This window comes from Cavia porcellus, unplaced genomic scaffold (genome assembly GCF_034190915.1).
Source record: "Cavia porcellus strain 051 isolate PalLab524CR breed Dunkin Hartley unplaced genomic scaffold, mCavPor4.1 scaffold_5, whole genome shotgun sequence".
NCBI classification, from domain to species: Eukaryota; Metazoa; Chordata; class Mammalia; order Rodentia; family Caviidae; genus Cavia; species Cavia porcellus.
Window position 1 is genome coordinate 37,447,917 of NW_026947488.1, and position 24,612 is coordinate 37,472,528.

General features: G+C 40.4%; 2 protein-coding genes across 2 annotated transcripts; both read right to left on the minus strand.

The window, feature by feature from the left end:
* Positions 1-237: 237 nt before the first annotated feature.
* Positions 238-10,077, minus strand: Otor (otoraplin). Its single transcript, XM_003476524.4, has 4 exons — positions 3,714-10,077; positions 3,228-3,367; positions 2,268-2,375; positions 238-1,189 (listed from the first exon to the last, which is right to left on the minus strand). The coding sequence occupies exons 1-4, from the start codon at positions 3,826-3,828 to the stop codon at positions 1,166-1,168; spliced, it is 387 nt and encodes a 128-aa protein (XP_003476572.1). The 5' UTR covers positions 3,829-10,077; the 3' UTR covers positions 238-1,165.
* A 194-nt stretch (positions 10,078-10,271) lies between these two features.
* Positions 10,272-19,454, minus strand: Snrpb2 (small nuclear ribonucleoprotein polypeptide B2). The gene is made up of 7 exons (XM_003476529.5): positions 19,302-19,454; positions 17,876-17,994; positions 17,207-17,379; positions 13,399-13,539; positions 12,485-12,532; positions 11,082-11,170; positions 10,272-10,644 (listed from the first exon to the last, which is right to left on the minus strand). Exons 2-7 carry the CDS (start codon positions 17,937-17,939, stop codon positions 10,485-10,487), a joined length of 675 nt encoding a protein of 224 aa, XP_003476577.1. The 5' UTR covers positions 17,940-17,994; positions 19,302-19,454; the 3' UTR covers positions 10,272-10,484.
* Positions 19,455-24,612: the final 5,158 nt, after the last annotated feature.

Consider the following 24,612-nt stretch of genomic DNA (forward strand, 5'->3'; position numbering starts at 1 on the left):
AACTTGAGGATCTGGTTTGGTTGTGGTACTGTTTTCCTCATCTGACCTTCATAAAAACTTGGTAAAACAATAGTCGCCCAATTGCACAGTGGACATAATAAAAATAACACTAGCCTGGGTCTGACTAGCTAGGAAAGGCTCTTCTGCTTCCTGCGTCACACTAAAACTGAAAGCAAGTCCCATCCCCAAGCCCCCAAGCTGTCAAAAATGTCGGATAAAAGAAGAAAAACTCAGACATTTTGACTTTTTAGCACAGGACATGCATTTTAATCATATACAAACAAACAAATGAATACATCAAAATAATTACATTAATAATGCAGATTTCTAGTTAAGTATAGAAAAATTCATAAGTCCATTAGGACCTCAAAACCTGCATCGTCTAATCAGATTTACTGATACCAGTATGTCACATTTGATGTGAAAAATTTTCATAGAAAGAAAAAAGTAAAAGTTGAAATCACAGTACGGAAAAGAATCCACAGATTTTGATGACTTGAAGCTTAAATACCATCCAATTAGGGCTCATACTGAGAGGAACATAATCCATTACATGCTTATGTAATGGGGGGGGGTTGCGTTGATCATTTAGAAGTAAAATCAATTAAAAAGTTTGAGAAATTCAAAACCATAGTCTCAGCATCTGAGTCTGAAAAGCTGATTTATTTTAATTTGCAATAGCTTTAAATCCAAATTTCAAACATTAACAGTAACAAAAACTACTAGAATTCTCCGTAAAGAGCCAGCCTTTAACTTAGGTATTTATAACTAAAAAAACATTACTTCCAAAGATAAGGCCTCTGACCCATGCATATATATGGGGAGTCAAAGATTTGGAAAGAATTATTATTTAGAAATGATTGTAATAAACCATGTTCCATGCATATCCTCAAAGTAAGGAAAGATTCTCTAGGCTAAAAAATAACTTAGGTTTTAATTTGCTCAGTGAAGCCAAATGCTATCTTGCTTCAGCTTGTGGAAAGACCAAGCTAACAGAAAGCAAATTGAAAATCCTCTACCTGCTACCTCCAGCCCCCAGCTCCAGCCCTCCCCGAGCATAACAAACTCTTTTCAAAAGCCAGGAAATAGGTATGTGCATTTTCGGTTGGTTTTGCTTTTGTTTTTCTTCATTTTTGGTGTTTCCTGTTACCTGCACTTTAATTTCTTATTCACAAAAGAAGTCAATATCCTGGAGGGGAGGAAAAAAAGACAATAAAGGATTGAACTAAGTAGTCTGGGCCAGAAAACAGATGTAAGTTCTTTATTTAAAATCAGATTTAATAAAAGAGAAAATTGGATTTAAAAATAAGTCAAGGTTGAACCTCAAAGAGTATAAAATAATTATCACTTGAAGTCAAAAACTACTTAAAGTGAAGGTCCTCGGATAAACTTTTAATTTCTGGTTATTTGACAGATCAAGCTCTGTGCTCAGAAGTGATGACAAGCGAGGTGGATTTGTGTAGGCTGTGCACTGTGTGAAGCTCAGTAATTAGCTTCTGGAGAATCACTTCAAAACAACCACCTTGCAAAGCATCTCAGAGAGGATCTTTTATTTTTGCCAGGAGTTTACAGGACCCCAGGGCATTAATAAGAGGATGATTTTATTTCATACATAAATAGAAAAAAAATAAAGCACAAAAATAAGGCAAAGATTTTCCTAGAATGTTTTGATTTTATCAAACACAGGTGCTAATTTTTTCTCCAACTTATAGTCTTTAAATCAGTGCAAACTCTCTCTAAGTGTCAGTTGATGCTAATTTGGTTTCTTTCTTTGTGACATGGACTCCTTCCAGGATAACTCCAATCTAAAACAAAAGGAGTACTGAACTGTGTACTTGAAATTTGCTTTAAACATTCTCTCTGTCTCTCTTGTCTCTGTCTCTGTCTCTCTGTCTCACACATACACATAAAACTGACTACATGTGGTGATAGATGTTAACAAACTTGATCATGATGATCATTTTACAATATATGTATATATCAAAACATCAAATTGATTCCTACTAGGCAATTATAAACCCACTAAAATTGAAAAAAATGAAGCACACAAATGGGACATAAAGAGAATAATAAACTCAAATGTAAGGAGGTATATAGAGAAAGCACACTAATCCTGCAACATTGATAGCTGGTATAAATGCTCCCCAAGACCCACTAACTCAGCAAAGTCACCCTTTAAAGATGGGGTCTTACTCTGTGCATCACTTAAGCTGTGTGGTGTATTAGTCGCACCAGCCCATATCCCTGAAGATCTGAGAGACTCTTACCGTGGTGGGAACTTCCTTGGTGGCTTCCTGGTACACATGCTGCTCCTTGACCAAGCTGCTGGGGAAATAACCCACTATTCCCATCTCAGCCTGGTGACCACCATATACCTAAGAGGCCAAGGGAGTACAGGTCAGTGCAAAGTTGATGCTAAGCTAAGGTCTCTCAGAAAGTGAAAATAACAGAACTGCCAACGCCTTTCTTTGTTCTGTGTTCCAGGACACTCAGGGCCCGAATTTGAGCTTCTCTCACAGAGACTATGTTAAACCATGGGAGCAATGTTGCTATTTTCTCATGGCCCAGTTTGACTTGTCTCATTATTTAGCATTAATTTTTTTATGCAATCTTGAGACTTGCCTGAAATCTCTTTGGAGTCCATAGAAAAGAAAGTCAGTAAAATTTTTTTAAAAATAGACACAGTTTTTAGCAATTGAAATGAGCATACACTAGAATGCATTTCAGTTTAATCCTTGATTTTTTTGGACCTACCTTTGGGGTGGTGAAGGCAGTAAATCAACCTGGCTTCATCCCTCCCCCAGGCCCACTCTGTCTGTTTTAACTGAAGGAAGCAGATCTTTGGAATTAAAGATGCTGCTAAGGTTTCCTAAAACAATACACAAACATAGACTGGCTGCCAGCACCCACACCTTTCCCTTGGCAAACCTTCTCCACATTTTTGAATGGGATTCAAACTCTGTAGGACATGCAAGCCTCAGGATGTGTACAGCCCCCTTTCCCCCAAAAAAATATCACATTAACCCACCTCTGATTTTGTTATCTTTATGTCTTTAAAATGGAATTAGAACAAATATACCTGAACTTTTGCATTTGCATTTACAATCTCTGTATTGTTCTTACCAGCTATTTTTAAACATTACAATGGGTTGAGGATAGGAACTTGAAGAAAAATTAAGAGCAGCATGTGTCAAAAAGTGTGCATATTTTTAATAAACTCATCTTACACTGCCAGCCCAAAACTCTCCAGCTTCATTCTCTTTTACCAGCTTTGAATAGATGTAGATCTGCTGTCCTTTTTTAACGTTAATGAATCTGCAGTCCGGGGCACTGTAATCTTCTTGGGCTCGAGCCAGAGAAATAGTATCTGGAAGATTTAAATAAATGAATAAATAAATAAATACCTTGAAGTGACTACATTTCATAACAGTAAAAAAGCAAAGCATGAGAAAAGCAGGAAGTCAGAGTGACTAATACCACTGAGGGTGCAGGGGTTCAATTCAAACAGAATTAGAGCCCAAATACTAGAGGCACAACATAGTGAATTCTCCATGGTCAGATGCCAAACTCACAGACCCTGGGATCCCATGCTGATAAAATACATGTCAGAGAAGATTCACTTCAAAGTACAATTTAGTTCTAGGCTGTCAGTGGATCTCTTTACAATTATATAATATAAACATAATGAAAAGCATTTAAAAAAAACTCCTTACAGACACACTCGTCATCCGCACACAGCTTCTTGGAAGCAAGTCTATCCATAAATACGCCATGCCCCATGCATGCAGCCATGAGGCCCAGGAGAAAACACAACAACATTCTTGCCATCTTCCCTTTTGCTGTTTTGACTGGCGCTCTGACTAGAAGTGGGGACTGAGTGCAGTGGTTCCTGCCTTTTATGTGGAAGCCAGACCTCTGAGTAAATAGCCCTGACCAATGGCAGGGTCCTCCACCTCTACTTTCTTCACTGGCTCCCGGGCTCTGGGGCTCCTTAGCATCACATTTTTCAAAGAGAGCCAGGCTCCATGTCTTTTGCACACAAACAATAGTCTTAATGGTACACCACTGGTGCAGCAAATTTCACTGTAGTTTGTTACCTCAGTGAGAAGGACACTGCTAAGAGGACCATGAGAATTTTGAATTATTGTTTAAATCTTTAAATTTCACCCTCATATTATTTTAAGAGCAAAGACATACTAACTTCAGAGATCTGTTGAACATGTAAAATCTCTATCAATAGTACAAATGATTTTTTAAGACATCCAATTAATTAACACCTGATTTTACAAAATAAATAAGGAATTCTCTTTTTTTGGTACCGGGAATTGGCAAGACTTTGTGCTTGCCAGGCAGGCACTTATGCCACTGAGCTAAATCCCCAGGCCCTAGGATTTTTATGAATACAAATCCTTTGTGAAAGGACTTTTAGAAGTTATGCTGGGCCCACACCAGGGAAGATTATACCATATTAGTTCTTGGCACATTTTGGGCTGGGGATTTAGCTCAGTGGCCTAAGTCCCTGCCTGGCAAGCGTGGGGTTGTGAGTTCAATCCCCAGTACCAAAAAAAAAAAAAAAAAAAAAAAAGTTCTTGGCACATTTTGACCCCACCAATGAAGAAAGAAAAAGATGTGTTGGGAAGAATGGGTCAGTTCTTTCTTTACCTCTGCATAGATCAGTTTTCCTCATGATGACAGATATCTGAGACAACAAACTTGCATGGGAATGAAATTATTTTGGCTCATGGTTTGGAAGTTTCAGTCCATAGTACGTTAGTTCCACTTCTTTAGGCCCATGGTGGGCACATCATGGAGTGGGTGTTTGGTGGAGGAAACCTGCTCCCCTCATGGGTAGGGACAAGGGGAGGGAAGAGGAAGGGACCAGGCAGGGTCCTGCAGTCCTTGGTCAGGGCATGTAGCCAATAATCTTAGGCCCTATCTCTCAGAGGATCCAACCATCCTAGTGCCACCCTGGGGGCCAAGCCTTTAGAACACAGGAACACATTGGAGAACCAAGTTACACCAACCTCCTCAAAGATGTGCAAAATTTAGGCTCAAAATGTTTGTGAGTCATGGGTCATAGAGAAGCAGGTAAAGTTAGAGGCTTATGTTACATTCCCTTCTGTGTTTCTGGGCCTGTTTCCCATGAAAAGAGACTGGTAGTAGCTACATCTATTCAACAAATATTTATTGAATACCTACTGTGAGCCAGGTACTGTTCTTGGCACTAGAGATGTAGCAGCGATTTTCAACTCTGGTCCCGTGTTTTACATTCTATTAGGAAAAACAGGGGTTGCTTCCTTTTACAGGGTATCTGGGGGTGGCATTTCTCTGATGAGGTGGACACCAATGCCTACCTCATCCACTGTTTCTCGAACAGATTCCTGTCAATGCCCTCCCCACTTCTGTTGATGGTGTGGCTTCAGAGTGACACCTCCTCACTGCACCCCCAAGGATGGTCGCCTTACAAAATAAGGAATGAAGGTTCAACTTACAAACTAATTTAGTGCAAAATACTTTTCTAAGGGACTAATTGGTAAGGTAAAATGTGCCCATAGTGTAATAAGGTTTTATTGTTTGTATGCGTGTGTATGATTAAGTGCATGCAATGGAATTTTGCTGTTTGTATGTAAAAGCGATTTGGTATATGTGTGTATGCCCATGTGCCGTGGTTAGGGGAGGATCTTTTATACAGTTGCCACTGACTCAGAGGCTGGTTTTATTCAATACTTTCACTATAGATAAAGGATATTGAGGCCCCACAATTGCCTAATGCCCTTTCTTGACCACCCAATCTAAAGGTCACCCAGAGGGATTCCAGTCCTTTGCTATTTCTGTTCATCATTGTCAAATTAGAATTGGGACTTTAAATCTCCCATTCCTGCCACACATCAGGGAGAGGATAAGTTTGAAATAATTTTTGAAAGCAGAATGTCAGTGCATTTTTCTTTCCTATAATCTAAGAGGCTAAGAGTATCTCTGAGAAAACTAAAGCAAGAGCTAAATCTTCATCCTGCGTGGGCAGCTGTTTCACAGGCTGCTGCAGTCTCTAGCCAGCCCTCTACATGGGTCAGCTAAAAGACAACTGCCATCCAAGAAACACTTTAAGAAATGGCGACTTCATAAACTCGAATTGCCATGCTGTGCTCAGGGCCCCGAGGGCACAGCAAAATGGTGAAGGAAGCCATATGTTAGCCATTACAACTCAACGAAGAAGTTAAGGCTCATGTAAAGCTTTGACTGGTCTTTTAAAGGTGAAAAAATGAGGAAAAGGTGCAATTTTGTAGGGGCACCCTCTGGAAGCCTGGGATACTGTGGCATCCACACTGGGCAGAGACAGGAGGGAGATTAGCAGTTGCTCGGTAAATGGGAACATGAACTTGCAGTAATGCCACAGCAGATGGGCCGAGTGCTCCAAGCACTCTAGTCACTGAGGGTCCAGGCTGGGCTTGCTTACCTCCTCCTTCTGGACTGCAGATGCATGCTTCACACCTAGCTAGCTTGTCAGTGTCGTTGTTGCTTTACATTTTTTTTTAGTTTGTGGTTCTTAAAAATGAGGCAGTGGCTCCTTTAGCATCTAAGGAGAGGCAGAGTGGTCTCCTCTGTCCTGAAGGACCTGACTGCTTTGCCTCATGGATTTTCTTTCCCTCCTCTTCTTCAACTCCTCCTGCCATGCTGGTTGACCTCTGGCTTTTGAAAACACAGTACCCAACACACACAACTTAACCCTGCCAATGTCATGGGTCTGATGCTATCCCTTAATATGTAAGAAGCATATTTGCATCTCTTAGGTGATCTACAATCTCTGAAGGGTTAATGGAGTTTAATTTGGCTCCTGGCTCAGGGAATTCATTTCATGGCCAGTAGGCCACCACGGTAGAAATCTCATGGTGGAAGGACATGGGACAGCAAAGCTGCTCACCTCTTCGGAGGGAGGAGCTGGGGACAGTACACCCTTCCAGGTCACATCCCCAGTGACCAACTCCAACCAAGACTCACCTCCTAACAACACATTTAGCTATGAGCTCACCCACTCATGAACCCACTGATGAGTACAGTGCCCCACGATCCAGTCACCTTCCACAAAAGACGCACTTCTACATAGGAGACTTTTGAGGGACATTTTAGATCTAAATCGATACTGGCATTCAGTTTTCTGGCCAAGATGCCCCAGAGACACATGACCTAACAGACCTACTCCGTCTGATCCTCCAACCCAAAGCCTACCTTCCCAGCCTTGCTACAAAATGCTGCAGCAAGTCTATCTGACATGCCTGGTTTATTTATTTGATGGGGATTTGTCTCCAAGTAAGATGAGAGACCTTGTTCTTCATTCAAGCACCCCATAAAATACATAGCATAAAATCAATACCGATTATCAATCCTTCTGAACTTGTACACTCCAGTAGGTACATATACAGATGTACTTTTCCTCCCAATGGAAAGTTCCTAGCTTTTAACAGATTTAAGAAGATATTCTTAACACCACCAAATTAAGACTGTCACCAAAATGTGATCCCTAAACCTTAACTTTGGCATCAATTTTCTGAACTAGTATGAGACCTCACCCCAGATTAAATCTGAATCTTTACCTTAACAAGATACCCATATGACTCACATATGCTAAAGTTTGCAAAATGCTACTTCTGGGCAAATCAAAGAGAGGAAAACGAAAATTTAGGGCCAGGGATTTTGTTCAGCGGCATAAAGCCCTGCCTGGCAAGCGTGAGGTCCTAAGTTTGATCCTCAGTACCAAAAAAAAAAAAGAAAGGAAAAAAGAAAATTTAGCCAGTACTTCAAGGAACAAAAATATGTCTTAAACATGCAGACAGGAAATACTACGAGCTTGAAGTAAGGTTGTGAGCTTCCTGCAAATTTTAGTTTTATACTATCTTCTATTTATCAATATGCTGCCTTTGAAAAAATATCACTTGAATTAATCACCTACTTATTGTAACCTTCATAAAGGTAGAAATCTGCTGTTAATTCTTAACCTTGACTTACATTAAACTTACCCTCAGAACTTAATTCTGGTGACTGTGTTTTATTGAATGATTTAACTGATCTATGAAGTGCACTGGGCATAAGTAGTCAAAAATGTCTCTTATGTGATTCCAACATACAAAGCTGAGATCTGCTATTATCAGTAACACAACTACCATACTTGCTCCAGTCCTTCCTAAAAAGTTCAAACAGGAAAGCCAAAACATCCTGATTTGATCAAATTGTTTGCCTTCCTCCATCTCAAAGTATAGTTACCTATGGAAGTAGTGTGGTTACCTATGGGAGTTCTGAGCAAATAATACAGAGGTTAATAGAACTGGTGAGAAAGGGAGCTATGTCCCAGGAAAGGAGGAAACACCAGAAGCTTTTGGGGTACAACCTGAGGCACTGTTGTAAATTCATAGTTTTTACATTATTGTATAGATTTATCTATGGATGGATGAATACACAGGTAGTTTCTGTCTGTATGAAATTGAGGAAAGGCTGAGGAAACTCAAGAGACATGACTACATATAACAGGATTCTAGATTGGATTCTTGGGCTATTGGCAAGATCTTGGTTTTATAACATGGCACTAATATTAAATTTCTTATTTTGATAGTCTTACAACCTTATCAAACACAGACACTTTGAGGGCAACATACAATCAGGTCAACAATCTTGAATAGTTCAGGAATGTCAACAACTGGTAACCCAAAGTGTCTACAGAAGTTCTACGTACTATTTCTGCAAATAAAAACTAGAAATTGTATCTAAACTAAAAAAAATTAAAAAGCAAATTAGATGTTACTCCTCTGCTCAAAACCCAACATACAGCCACACAGACCAGTATATCAATGTTCATATGTCCACTGTCACTTTATCCGTAACAGCCCCACATTGGAAGGAACACAAATGCCCAACCACTGATGCAGGAAACTCCCCACTCCTTCCAGCTCAGATCCATCTCAAAGGCAGTCCAGATGGGCCAAACCACCGTGACAGAAAGCAGTGGGTGCCTGTGGCTGGTGGCAGAGGGAATCATTTTTCTGCAAAGCGTCATGAGGAAACTTCCTGGGGTGATGCAAAGCTCTTTATCCTGATGATGATTATGTTACTGTACAACTGCCCAAACTTGTTAAAGAAGTACTAAAACAGGTGAATTTTACTTTTCATAAATAATTCAAGCTTTACAGTCCTCTAAGAGTTCCCATGTCACTGAGAGTGTAAGTCCTTGAAAAGGCTGCTCCACACCCCTGGCTCTCACGCCACTCTGGTCCTACTGGCCTTCCTCCAATGCAGCCACTTGGAACTGGCCCACAGCATGGGACCTGAGACGAGCAGTGGCTGAGAAAATAAGCTACACAACTACATCCAAGAGCAACTCACCATTACTGAAGCATACGCGTGTGACTGCTGGGTTAAAAAAAAGTTGTCTAGAGGAGGCAGATGCAGTGGTTGTAGGAATAAAAATTATTTTGTTTCCTCCCATTTAAGGTATAGACAAAGGAGATGCAATAACAGTCTGTTTATCTAAAAGTGGCCTTTCTCTCAATACACAACAAGGGCAAGTTTCGTTCAAGGAAACACTAAAACACAAATGTCAAAGAGTATTTCATATGCATCATACCTGCAAAAAACTGTCCATTTCTAAAGATCCTCATGGTGGTAAAGCAGGAGGAATTGACAGTGTTAAGTATAAAACAAATTTCTGAAGGACCTTTGGAAATATCTGAACATTAATGTTTAAGATTACAAAGAGGCAGCAAGATTAGCACTGCAATTGCCAGTGCCAATTAGCCTATCTGTCCTAAAAAAAGATTACAGATTAAGTCCTCCCTTTGGGGTCTTTCAATAATGAAGTTAGATACTAACCAAACAGTACCCCTCAGCAACAGTGTCACTTCAAGAAAAAAATCAAAATTTAAAGGCAGTGGATGTTTTTGTTGTTTTCTTAGAAAACAGTAAATATACAGTTACTCCTAAATAACCTTTGTTAAATACTGAATGAGAGGTTCATGAAATCCCCACCTCCAGCAAAGTACAGTATTCATTTTCCTGAAGGACACAAAGGTCAAATTCAGATCTTGCTCAGGTCTCATTTTCTCTAATACCCAGGATGATCTATCTATTTTAAACATTAATGCATTAGTCTCTCCTTGTTGAAATGGTTCAGTGTTGCTGTATCAGTTATTCTAAAATAACTGAAAAACACTGATAGTTGTAAATGCTTAAGATGTGTTCTAGACTAGAATAAGCATTTCACAACAGGACAATGGGCAATAAACAAATTATTATATATTCAGAATACAAATAAAAGTTTATTGTACAAAATTAAGGCCTTAATATTACACAGTTCACTAAGGCTAAAGAAAGACTAGATGACTTAGTCTTTCATAAAAACTTATCTCTCCCCTACCCTCAACCTTTACTAGCCTGAACAAATGTTGTCAAAACAAACACCATAAATAACACCAAGTCCCTTAAAGATGCCTCTCCTGAGGTTATTTCTTGGCGTAGGTGATCTTCATTGCATGCGATGGTGTGATCTTAAACCCTTGCAATGCATCCCTGGCAGCTCCAGCCTGCCCATCGTTTTCAAACTCCACAAAAGCAATGTCATGCCTTCCAGGTACCAGACGAACTTCCTTAAAACCAGGGAACCTGCAAGGAATACAAACAATTCATATGTACATACACAATGCATCTGCTCTGTGTTTATATGTACAAGTGCCTTCCTCGTACTGGCCCAGGAAAAGCAACCATATACCACCAAGCACCTTGATTAGGATGGAAGAGTCTAAGCCCTAACTAACACCATGAAAGAACTGAAAATATCTATGCTGATTCTGTTTTTGTCATTATGTCAAAGCTCTATTCCTGTTTTGCTCAATAGTTAGAACTGATAATTCAAACAGCAAAGAATATTCAGCTTTCTGTTCGCTAAATCTGCAGACTGGCTTCAATTCCTGATTAATCCCAGGCCAGATCAATGAACCCTTAAGGAATGACTGCTGCGGGATGACAAACACTTTCAGTTTGGGGAAGCTGGGAACCTCCCCCCCCCCCCCCAACAGACTTGTGTCTGTGCAGCGACTTACTGATTAAACAGCATGGACAACATCATCTCGTTAGTCTCTTCCGGTAAATTATTAAGGAATAAAATATAGTTTGGAGGGTAATCAGGGACCTATAAAAAAAAAAAAAGGTGGGGGAGCAAAGTTAGCTTATACGTGTGAAAAGCACTGTAAACCATTTGGTTCCTACATTAAAACCTGAACTCCAGAGTGCTATATTCCAGTTTATATAGGCTTGTGAAATCTTATGACAACAAACACTAACACTGGAAAACAACGACATCAAGAAATAAATATAAACCTAGCAGCAATTAAGTGAAGCAGATGTTCACGTCAAAACACCCCAAATGTGGAAGACTGCTTTAAAGGCTTTAGGTACTTAATTAACAGTATGTAGAACAATATTTACGCTTTCAGCATTTAGAAGTCACTTATAATTGGAGAATTCTGTCATGAAGAATACATAATTAAAAGAACCTAATAAAACTCGAGAAGCAGCCATGCTAAGCCTCCTCTGCTGGACACCCACTCAGGTAACACTCGGTACTCAATCCTCTGCACTGCTGTTTACAGCTGCTTGTGGTGGAAAGTTACTACTGAGAAACATTTCTTGGTGCCTGGCGTGGCCCCGTTTTATCTAGAAACAACTGCATTATCCGATATTGAACTATTTGATGCCCCACCCTAAGTAGTGGATCCTGTGCAGAGGACCACTGTTTTAGGGAGAGAAGAGAGCAAGTGTCAACAACAATGAGCAAATAACTCAAGGCTTAAGAGAACCAGCTGCCGGCATCTGTGAAATGGACTATAAATGCTTGGCAGGAAAAAAAAACAAAATGCAAATGACTTAAAATCTGAGAAAAGGCTTAGTGGACAAAGAAGTCTCTGTATTTATGGAGCTTACCAGACCTTTAATATCTCCGGAACCAAGTATAAAACCGTTAGCACAAAACTTGTCTCTTTGCTTTGAAGCATTTAGTGGGAGATTTGTAAAGGGTTTTCTAAAACATACATATGAGAGACTTAAAATTTAAGGTTAATATGTATTTGTGCAAAGGAAGTAAGAACAAGGTTCACTCCGTTCCCTAGGGTGAGAGCTGAGTGGGCCAAAAGCAAGAGCCAAGGTTGTGGCTGTACCAGGCATCTGCACTGCACAGAGGATGAGGCCCTGGCTACCCACTGCAGGAAACACTCTTGTCCAGCCCTCGGAGATTCAAATCTGCCATTCCGATCCTGCCACTGATTCATTATGGGAAACAAGTTTTGTTTTCTTCCTCTTAAAAAATTTAAGCTGCTGTGAAGAGTAAGCTTCTAACACTTAAAGTGGTATGGATGGAATAATTTTGGTTTTAAATACACAAATTATTTTGTATTATTGTTACGGTTCTTACAATTTTAGAGTAAGCATCACATGGAAAAAATATTACCTGAGGATTTGGTGCTACATTTCCTTGGGTATTAGCAGTTGAAATTCCCTAAAAGAAATAGGGAAACAATTAAAATTTCCAATACCTCTAAAAAAGTAACAGATGTCTGTAACACAGTATTTCCAGAATTTTTAACTCCACTTAACTTTATGAACTTACATCTTAACTCTGACATAAAATTCATGTATTTAACTGATCAATGATTTCTGAAAAGTCTGTTAAATTTTTTTCCTAACAATTTTTAAAAGAACATACCATAAAATTTAACACCTACATTCTAAAATGGAGAATACATGAGAAAAACAAGGATCAGTCTTATTTTTAAAAAACTGTATGTATGAGGGGCTGGGGATTTAGCTCAGCGGCATAAGTGCCTACCTTGCAAGCAGGCAGTCATGAGTTCGATCCCTGGTACCAATAAAAAAAACGAAAACCACAAAAAAACACAAACAAACAAACAAAAAAAACTGTATGTATGCACACTAAATGAAAATGATTTCTAGCCACTTTAATCCAGAAGTAACTATATTTTGGGTGACAATTTCTTTTATCTTCTATTTCGAATTGTATACCTGAATTGCTGAAAGAAGTTCTGAGTGGACTGCTCACAATAAAGACAGTATTTACAATACTATTTATAGGCAGAAGTTAAATAAGCCAAGAGATATTAACATATTTTGGGAAAAGATGGAATTAAATGTCATACACATTAAAAAAAATCTATACATCTCCATATGTAAAGGTCTGTATTTTATTTTGTTGCTGAACTATAAACACTGTAATTTTAGAACTTGGTCATTCCAATCCCTAAGAATTCCACCTTTTAGACACACACACATCACAAATGCATAACCTAAAGATCATCCCGCACAAGTATGACAAGCGTCCAAAAATATGAACTTTGTCTGTCTCACCTGGCCAGGCTTTTTGTTTGCAGTCATTGCAGTCTGTTCCACTGTTTTTGCTTTTTTCTTTTCTTTTTTCTTTTCTTTGTCAGCAAAAGTGCCACGCATTTTAGATATTATATCAGAATCTGTTTTTGCATACTGGATTCGCTGTTTATATTAATGAAAGCAGGTTACTTCTCATCAAGCTGAAGGCTGTTCACCGCAGTCAGTTTCAAATTCCACTACACAAACATACTATGAGCTAATTTTAAACACACTTCCTAAGGAAATGGTCAAAATACACTTACTGCCAGATGGAACTAAACTGTGGCCTATGATGTGCAACTTAAGAGTCTGATTTGACAATATTTATTAAAAGAAAAGCCATCTGTTTTTATATGGGGAAAACAAGACTGAAATACCTGCACCACGGCTGCTCCCAGTTAGTAACAGGAAAGCACACTGGAAATGTGTCTGCCTCTCAGCGGTGAGCCTGGGTGGGGTTCCATGTGTTATCAGCTGCAAATGCGCCATATGGAATTATTCCTCTCAGTGCTTAATGCACTCAGGATTGGTAACAACTTCCCTCGAAATCCATCATTTTTAAATGAAATGACTTTAATAGCAGCTGTAATTTAAAGTGTTTTGAAAAGAAACAGGGGACAGCATGACAGCTCGAGCAGCTGGGCAACTCATGGCTGCTCACTACATGGGCGCCAGCAGGAATGGGTAGCACCCATGAGCAGGGGCGCACTTGCTCACAAGGGGCCGAGCAGGGCTTGCCATCAGCTGTGACAAGCATCCAGCAGCCTGCACGGCTTGTCAAAGCACTGGTGTGGTGAGCCCTAGGTTTTGTGGTTTCAGCAAGGACAAAGGGGACAGGCTAAGGACAGCTCTGGCCTAAAGCATCACCATGCAGATGCAGTCAGTACCAATGAACCATCCAAGTGTTTTGGCCAGTGACCTAAACTGTTATCTAAGGTGTGATTGTGAGGATTGCAACTTCCATTCCAAGCCACCAGTGGGAAACGTAACTACCTCTCTGACCACATTAAAACACAGAAGCCCTATAAATTACTATCTAAAATTGTCCCTTTATAGAAGAATGTGATTTTAGTCTTAAGAGAGACAAAGCAGTAATTTACAGTAGTGTAAGTCAGAAGGCAGGAGATGTGTTAAAACCAAGAGCAGTTCTCCCTTCCCTGTCCTTCAGCCGGAGCTACATGCAGCAAAGCAGGGAAGCGGTCCTGTAGTGCCCTCTGGGGCTGTTCCCTTCTCCTCTCTGTGGGCTTCCCAGCCAGCAGCTGTAACAGCCTCACCTGGCACCAAGGACAAGCTGCTGGGTCAGGCAGGCAGAGTCTGCCTTGGCTACAGCTCCCCGATGTCTCCAGCCTCATCCCTGACCTGAAGATACCTTGGTGACCTGATTTGTGCATCTTTATGGAACAGTCACTAGTGAAGATCTGCTTTCAGTTACAGCTCCCAGATAGTCTAAGCCAGGGGTTTTCAACCAGAGGTGATCTATTCTGGCTGGCGGACAGCTGGCACCATCTGCAGACACAGCTAGCACTATCTGTAGACGCTGCTGGCGGTCATGGCTCTGGCATGCAGTAGCTGGAGGCCAAGGATGCTGCTGGCACCCCACAACACCCAGCAAGGACTCTTCCAACAAAGATATCTCACTTTAAAATGTCAGAAGAGCTGCTGCTGGGAAACCCTGGTGTAGACTACACACCACTAATTCATAAAAGTTTACCCATAACTCAAAGATACAAAAGGACAAGATTTACATTTATACCAAAAGGTTCATGACAGAAGCCCTGAGAAGATGGTTTCACTTTAGTGAGGTATTTCTGAAATTAAACACAGACAGTCAATCTGTTCTCAGTTATGAGTTAGAGAAAATTTTGCTCATTTATGATGCTGGACTTAAAAGAGCAACTAAAATCACTTAGCTACACTGGACCTGATAGCATACACGTGTAATCCCAGGTAATATCAAAATATAAAAAGGGGTAAAGATGTAGCTCCTTGGCAAGGCCCTGGAAAAAGCACTTAAACTAAATATAAACAAGACAGCTGAAAGAATTTTATTCCATATAAAATCAGACCAATTAGTTTCTTCCACCAATTTTAATTAGTTAGCAAGATGAGGCTGATGAGAAACACAGCAAAGGCTACCTACCCTGTACCCGAGTTACCAGGCACATGTAAACTTGTCATCTCAACTCAGCAAAATGGCTCCAAACCCAATCTTAGACTCCTGTCCACTGAGATCTCAATTATGCTACTTTTTAGACTAAGACCAGGAGGTTTCAAGAAATCCCAATTTACTGAAACTCAGGGTTGAATGTGGTATAAAATGGGGTCTCCAAACTCCAGTTTAGGACTAACTCTGCCTGTTTTTTTAAGTTAAGTCTTCTGACCCACAGGTACATCTACTCCTTTTCATCCCATCTATATAGCAGCTTTTCCTGCCAGAAAGGCAGCACAGTGAGTGGTTCCAATAGAGATCAGCTGGCCTACACAGCCTACAGAAAGTTCCCCGACTGCTAGTATAGGGAAAAGTTTTCACTACTAGATGTTAGGAGATTATTTCAAGTCCCAATGGCACCACTGGTTCTAGAAATACAACATGCATGAACAATGAACCTTCCTGTTTCTGACTCTTTATCACTGGAATAAAACAATTAGACCAATGGTCTGCATTACATCTTGAAGGCCAAATCTAGCCTGTGGCCTATTTTTGTATGGCCTTCAAATTAAGAAAAATTTTAATACAATTTTAAAAGTTGTTAAAAAATATTCACCCAAAATATATCAACAGAAACTGCGCACAGCCCACTAAGCTTAAAATAGTTTTCACCTGTCCTTCAGAATTTGTGTTGAGACCTAAATGGGATCAAAGGTTAACCAACCTGCTGACACAGGTGGTGAAACTGGCCATGGGCACAGAGCCAGTCAGTGGAACCAAAATGAGGATCCACAGATCCTCTAAATCCAAGACTGCTTCACATCACGTCCCAGTCCCAAACAGCAAGCAGTTTGGAGTCCACACCCAAAGGCCACATTCACACAAGCAGGGCTGTGACTGTACACTGTGCCCACCCTTACCAGTCCTCTGCCATTACTGACTTACACCAAAGGCTCCCCTTTGGTAGCTGATCTCCCTGTTGCCCCGCTGGTAGCAGCTTGATATGGATCTCATCTTTCCTGAGTTTAAAGTTCTTCATGTGTACCTCATTCATTTTCATTCAAGGTACTCATAACTGTGTACATTAAACCTGCTTTCCCCGAGATCACTGCTTTGACTAGGCTGGCTAGCTTCTGACATGCATTATTTCCCCATAATGCCTGCTAAAATTTCAGCCTGGACGTGCTTCTCACATAAGATATTTTATTTTTATGTTGTTTTATAAGTTTACAAAGTTTGGGGCTGGGGATTTAGCTCAAAGGCATAAGCGCCTGCCTTGCAAGCAGGCAGTCGTGAGTTCGATCCCTGGTACCGATAAAAAGGAAAAAGACAAAAAAAAAAAAAAAATTAAGTTTACAAAGTTTTATAAGGTTTCTCTGTGTTCTGTGTTAACTTTTATCTTTTTTTAAAGAATATCACATGTGTTGCCACCATTATTTTAAAAATGTATCTCAATACACTTTGGTTTTGTCATTTGAACTGATATAAATTAAAAATGCATTCAACTTTACTAGTGCATTTCTATGAATATACATCCATAACTCACCCAACACGCAATTAAAAGCTTAAAGCAATAGCCACTATTTACAAATCTATTCTACTCTTAACAGTAATTAAAATGAATGTAAGAGGTTAACTCACCATTGGTTTACCATAAAAAGGGAACCCTTGTAACTGCCTCAAGGCATTTGTGGATGAACCCAGTTCTTTAAATATAACAAAGGCCTGGCCACGCATCTTCATGGTCTTTAAAGCTACAATATCCACCACGTGCCCAAACTGAGAAAACAGTGCATACAGGGACCGCTTCAACTCTGGTCGAAGAGGGAAAACAAGTTATTTGAGAATGAAAAATGACAAAATTCTTCACAAAATGGCACTACACTGAATGTTCTCCACTGCTCATTTATATAGTTACCTGTTTTAATAAAAACACGTACTAGTCCCATTAAGTTATTTGAAACCATTATGAGTAAAAACCAATTGGTGAGTCTCCACTTTTCATTTTTAAAAGGCTTTAAAATCCTTACACCAAATGGAACGAAAAGGATAACCATATAAGTTGTGGAGTAGTATAGTTCCTTAGATGGTAGTAAAAAACATTTTAGCTGTGAATAAGTTTTGTTTTTTGTGTTTTTGTCTTTTTGAGACAGGGTCTCCCTATGCAATTCATGCTGGTCTTGAGCTCACTTTGTAGCCCAAGACTGGTTTTGAACTTCAAGGATCCTCCTGCCTTGGCCTCCCAGTGCTGGGATTACAAGTGTACACCACCATGTTCGGCTATCAACAAGTATTTTAAAAAGTATATACCTTCTTTTTTAATTTTGTCATTCATATTGTTGATATAAATAGTATGATTTGGTCTGATATCCATGTCTGGGTAACAGAAACTGTATGTAGTCCACAAAGTATAATTTTCTTCAGATAACCTGAATAGACAATAAACAATCTATTAATCACAGCAAGGATTAAATCATACTGAAGTGTAAAGAAATACCACGAGTTATTAATTTTTCAAAGTTCTTTCAATCCCAAATGTCAGAAAGCATCAGCTAATCAGTAACTTTAATTCCTCCCTAGCATCTGATAGCCCATGCAGGCTCAAAACTAGGTAGAACATCAATTAGTACACAAAGTTCAGTAATATCAGTACATGTGGGGTAATGAATACCTTTATTCTTGCCTTCCAGTTATGACAAATGATACTACTGTCTTTTCATTTACACACGGCACTTCATGGGTAGCTTACCAAGCACCTGCGTGTTTAATTCTTAAATCTGTACCAAAGTTGTGTGGTCAGGAGCTCGGATTATAGCACCAATCCAGATCTAAATTCCAATCCTGTCTGTACTTCTTACAAGTCAATTTGCTAGAAGCCAATTCCTTAATATCTCAGGTCTTCAAGGGAACAGTACCAGCACCAACCCAACGTAACTCAGAAGATTCATAAGAGAAAGGTTTAACTGTTCTTGCATGATCAATACATACCTAAGAAACCTATGATGAATGACTAGTACAAGTTAAGGGATTTGCCTAAAGACACAGTCAGTAAGCAGCGGGCCTGTGAATTCAGCCCTCGCATTTTCCCCTGACCGTTTCTCTCACGCTCACTGCGCTATTTCATTTTCTTATTTTACACTATTTTGAATTCATTTTTACATTGAACCTTTCACAATTTTTTTTCTCGCTGCAAAAAAAGAATCTGAGCTAGCCTATTCCCTTGGTGCTTTACATATTTCTCTAGCTCACAAATACTTTGCATGCACCCACTGGACGTGAACAGCACAGAATGATTAACGAGCCGAGAGCCTATGCAGACGGTCAGTGCTTGTACCATCAAAGGCAGTGCTTCCTGAAGGCTTGTGAACTCCTACACTGAAACTTGGAGAAGGACTGGCGTCTCGAAGCAGACAATTCAAAGAAAGCGACAGCTCCAGGGCGGGCGCTGAGGACAGCCCTGGGGATAGCGGGCTGGAAGACCGGGCCACCTGGAGATGCTCTATCCCTTAACCTTAAAAAAGGAGCTGCTAAAAGGCACCAGTAGGCCGGGCGCGCCGTCAACGCTCACACAACCAAGCGGGTCTCAAATTGTCCTTTGATTCCGCAAGCGCAGCCGCCCAGGCCGGAAGCCCAACCGGCTGTCCCGCCATCCCCCAAAAGCCTCGCTCGGCCGGCGCGCCAGACTCCATCCCCTCTCCGCCCACGAGCAAATCCAAGCCCCCGGACCTGACCTTACCTCTGTGTCCGGTGTCCTCTGACCTCCGGCGGCTGAGCGTCTGGTCGAGGAACCCCGGGAATCCCACCAGCGAGGTTCACAGCTCTCCAACCCACCCACTCGGAAGCCGGAAATGGAACGAGCACCGGAAGTGACGCTACCAAGCTCCTTAATCGAGCGCCGGGAAGTGGAGAAGGCGAGCGCCGATTAGATCGAGTCTCTTCCAGGGGACACTGCTGGGACTGTTCTGCGCGTGCGCACACTGTGGGCGCGGTGAAGTGGCGGGAAAGGGGACTAGGAAGGGAAAAAAGGAAAATTGTGCTGGAAGTGGGAACCTAGGTTCATAGTGTGAGGGACAGGAGACAGGAGCGGGGTAGTGGTTCACTCCCGTTACCACGACTTTAACGGCGTCACTCCAGACAATGAGGCCATCTTTCTAAATCCTATGTAATCGAGGTTTTGTTTGTTTGTTTGTCTTTTTGAGACAGGGTCTCACTGTATAGTTCAGGTTCGCCTCACTTTGTAGTCCAGACTGGTCTTGAACTCTCAACCATCCTGGTGCCTCAGCCTCCTGAGTGCTGGGATTATAAGTGTGTACCACCACTCCCCGCTCTAATCCTGTTTTGTTTTTATTTATTTTTGCGGTACTGAGGATTGAACTCAGGGGCTTCACACAGTACTGCCTCCCCAGCCTATTTCTATGTTGCCCTAGCTGGGTTCAAACTTACCTCCTCAAATGTGGGATCCTAGGCTTGTGCCCCCCCCCCAATTTCTAACCCTAACACCCACACCCCCACCCCGGCTACAAATCCTGTGTAATTTTACAGCGGTTCCTCCCGCTGCCGACACTGGCAGGCAGGACAGTTTCACGCAATCTGCAGGACAGCTAATGCCCTTACAGCCAAGTCTCTGACTCCTGGTCCTCAGGGTATTCTCCAGCACTCTGTTTCTCTGTTTGAATCTCAGGCAGTCCAGTCTGAGGCCCCAGAGCAAACAGAAATGGTGTTGGTAGTTCATTCTCTCACCAGGTAAGACAACTATGCTCTGCTCCAAAGTACCCCATCATCTTAAAACTGTGGGCCTAACTCACTTAGAAAGGTACCTCCCTGCCTCCTTCCCACTCCCCTCCCCACAAAATGAGTAATCAAAGGTGTTAGTATTTATGTCACAAGGGACAATTCCTAAAAGAATACACATTCGTCCATTTATCCACGCATCAGATCCACTAAGGCATCTCGATTTTTAAGAACCAGAGGGAAGCTAGTCTGTGTCCTCCCCTTAGCTAATTTCTCTGTCCCTGCATTCCTTCTGTGAAATAGGCATCTTAGTAGCACCTTCTAGCTATTGGGGGATCTCAGGAGCTGACTGTGAAGAGTTAGCATACATGGTTTACAAGTGTTATTTCTGAATGCTAACTGGGATGTACACATAAAGGGTACAGTTGGGGGGACCAAACAGGTTGATTTTATCAGCTGGAGACTTTTATTACAAAAGCCTAAACTTGAAAATTATATCTTGAGGGTGGGAATTTTTGTTTGCTTTGTTTTCTCAGGTACCCTCAGTGACTAGAAAATGACTTATAAATATATATTAAATGAATGAAGGGAAAATTATGCAATACTGAAGCAAATCTACTATCTTAGGAAGATGCATATAAGTGTTGGAAATTAAGTCAAATGATTACAGAAGAACATTCTTAGGTATAAAAACTAGAAAGAATTTATATGATCCTATCTCAGTTAAAGAACTGAGAATATCAACAATTCAAAAGAAAATATGAAGTAAAAATAATTTCTAAATAACAAATACAAGCTGTTCTTCAGTATAGACATCTGAGCTATAATAATGATAATGACTAAAAATGTTCTGGAAATAAATCACCATCTAACAGTATCACATGAATGGATCTGGCCAAGTGTTCATAGCTGTTAAGAGGTGAATACTGTACAGCCATGCATCGATACTTCAGCTGGGAAGGAAACACCACAGGAACTTCAGAGGCTGAAAAGAGACCATACTGTGTTCCATGAAACTATGATTCCTGTGCATTATGCCGTGAGAAACTCAGTGGCAGGGGTCTGCATGCTACTTTCCAGGTTCTAAAAAATCAGTGCATTTTCCTGTCCACAAGCAGTCACTCTGGGGTACCTGATAATCTGTTAATGGTCCTTCTACAGTAGCAGGATAGGACATGACAAAGTGGCGGGAGCAGCTGGGCACAGGCTGCCAACTGAGGAGACAATAACCATAGGCACAGAGCACAGCACCCGAGCCTAACACGAGCTAAGGCCTGCGCCTGGTATTAGTTTTTGCCTTGAGAATGCACCAACCTTGGCCCCTGATGTCATTCTTATAGCACAAGATGAAATGCAGCAACCTGGATCAGCTATCAAAGAAGGCATGAAAGAGGGCAGCAATCAGCTTGGGGGCCACTGGTCTCTTGCTCTTGCCGGGGTCCATTCTGCTTGTAGGACACATCTTCACACTTTTTTTTTCAAAGTACCCTTTTCTCCCTGAGCAACTCTTTTGTGCTTCTCCTGCTTTTTCTTTTCATTTTATTTAGCCTTAAATAACTATGAAGATGGCAATATGTAATGTATCAACTAGCGATTTTATGTTAATTTTTTTGAATTAGTATTATTCTACTTTTTTCTCTTATTTTCTATTTTATTTTTAAAAATTTTTTCTTCTTTCTTTAAATAAAAAAATGGGGGAAAAAAGATAGTCCACTAATTGTCCTGAATAATTCATAGGTTGGAACAGATAAGAACCTATGCCCATCCCATAACATTCTTTGGATTCCTGAATGGTTTAGAGAAATCAGTGATTGAAACTTAGGCTGGAAGCAAATGAAACAAGAGAAGGGCTTAGCTGGTTTTGTGAGAAGCTGTGCTGCCCTGATTACACATCTGTGCCATCTTACATCTTACAGCATATGCAATCTCGTCACAGGTACTATAAAACAACCAGTGTTCCCCTGTGACCAAATTCTCTATAGTCTTGGACCTCTTGCTTATCAAACCAGGTCAAAAACTTATGTTTAAAAAAATGATAGACAAATGTGTTTCTTTAAAGTTCTAATCAGTTTAGAATCATACTTCAGTTAGGTAATACGATTTACATTCCTATGAAACAGATATTTTTAAAAATCATATTGAATTGAGAGCAGCACTGTAACTGCTGTATCCAACCCTCATCTATCTCCTGACAGTAAACTTCCTTACTTGAAGGACAACAGAAAAATTACCACAACCACTTGGGAATAAAACTGTGTCAAGACATCTACATTATATGGATGATAACTGAGGTGTTTCTTAGTGCCCCTACATATATTTTCCTACTTTACCTACATGTGTTTTATGTTTCTTATTAAATGTTTTCATTGTCTTGCTGCAGCAGATTTGAGAAGGGGCCATGTATAAATACAAACATCATAAAATCATGGTGGATATATTTTGTCTTATTTATGTTACAGCCACAAAATGTATGGCAGTTTGTTTGTATTTCTTTTTCTCCCCAGGTGGTGTTTATATTAAGAAATTTATGTAGAGTGAAATTATTTTCACTACAAGCATTAAACAATTCTAAGCATTATTGTTGAGCTCCAAATCAGGGTTACATTTTCCCAGGTGATAGTAATTAGGTTGGCTAAGCCTTCCTAAAAAGCAACCCTGTCACCCCCATTCAGACAGGAAATAATTTTGTGCAGTTAATTTCCTTTTATTCACTTCAGTCTATTTTATTCTTTGTAAAAGTATTGTTTTTAGAGACAAAAAATCCAGAAATGACTATTCCTCTGATGCATATGACTGTGTAAATGTTAATGGTAAAGTGTCACTCATGTCCTCCCAAATCATATGCTCAGGATGGGTGGACTCTGAGATAGACTATGATTGTGTATGCTCTGTAAAGGTTGGAAGAAGTTTGCCTTCGAGAGCCTGATAACCTTCCCAAAGAAGTGTGAAGGAAAACCCGAATTTTGTATAGTGCAGTATTGTGAGACTCAGAGGTTCTGCTCAGTACAGCACTGTCCTCTCTGGGAGTCTGAGAACATCACACACCTACCCTTCCCTAGGAGACTAGAAAAATAAGATGCCAGTCCTTAGAGATGCAACTAACAAGCAAAATGTTATGCAGTTTAATAATTCTTAAGTACAGCAGGTTTTACTTCTATGAGTCACCACAGCAAAACTTTTTGAGTTTTAAACCCTATGATATTTGAAAATCCAAATTTAAAAAGAAAAATTATCTAAAAATTTTGGTCCCTATTGTGTAAACTTAAGTATAACATATCATTGACATCACAGGTGTATCCCAGAAATCCTAATCCAGTGCTTCACAGATATTAATGTGCATTGGGGTCTTCTGGAAATTTTGTTAAAGTTTGACTTGTTAGGCCTGGGATGAGACCTGAGAAGCTTTACTTACAACAAGTTGTCAGGTAATACTGGATGCTGCAGGCCAGTCACATTGTAGGTACCAAGACCCTCAGCATTTCCAGGCAGAGGGATCATAAATTCAAGGCTAGCATGGACAACTTAGCAAGACCCTAGGGGTGGGAACATAGCTCAGTGATAGAGCACTTCCTAGTACGTATAAAGTCCTGAGTTCAATCCCCAGTACCTTCAAAAAATGTTTGAGCCAGGCATGGTGACACATGCTTATGATCTCAGCAGTCAGGAAGCTAAGGCAGGAGGATCACAGCAAGTTCAGGGTCACCTTAGGTTATGTGGTGAGTTCAAACCTAGCCTGAACTACGTATCAAGTCTCTGAAAGTAAATAAATTACATTAAAATGTTTAAATATAAGGGAGATTATCCCAGTGTCACATAATAGTTGGCCCTAGGACCAAAGAGATATCAAATTCTGAACAGATATCTTAGCCAATTTTTTGTTACTAAAAATACCCAAGGTTAAGTTTTGTATAAGGAAGAGAAACATATTTAGCCCACTGTTTTGGAGCCTGTGAACTCCAGGAATAGGGCACAGCTACTTACACATACATCTGGTGAGTATCTTCTTGTTATATCATGACATAGCAGAGGTAAGGACGAGCCAATGAGACAGAGAAAGCTCACTTTTACAGCAGAGCCACTGCCATGAAAACTTATTAATCCATTGATCCATGGTTGGACTAAGCCATGACCTCTAAACCAATGACCTCTCCTCACATGAGTTTTGAAAGGGCCAAGCCATGTCCTGACCTTACCAGCCATATTCTTTTTTTTTTTTTTTTTTGGTCTTTTTCCTTTTTTATCGGTACCAGGGATCGAACTCACGACTGCCTGCTTGCAAGGCAGGTGCTTATACCGCTGAGCTAAATCCCCAGCCC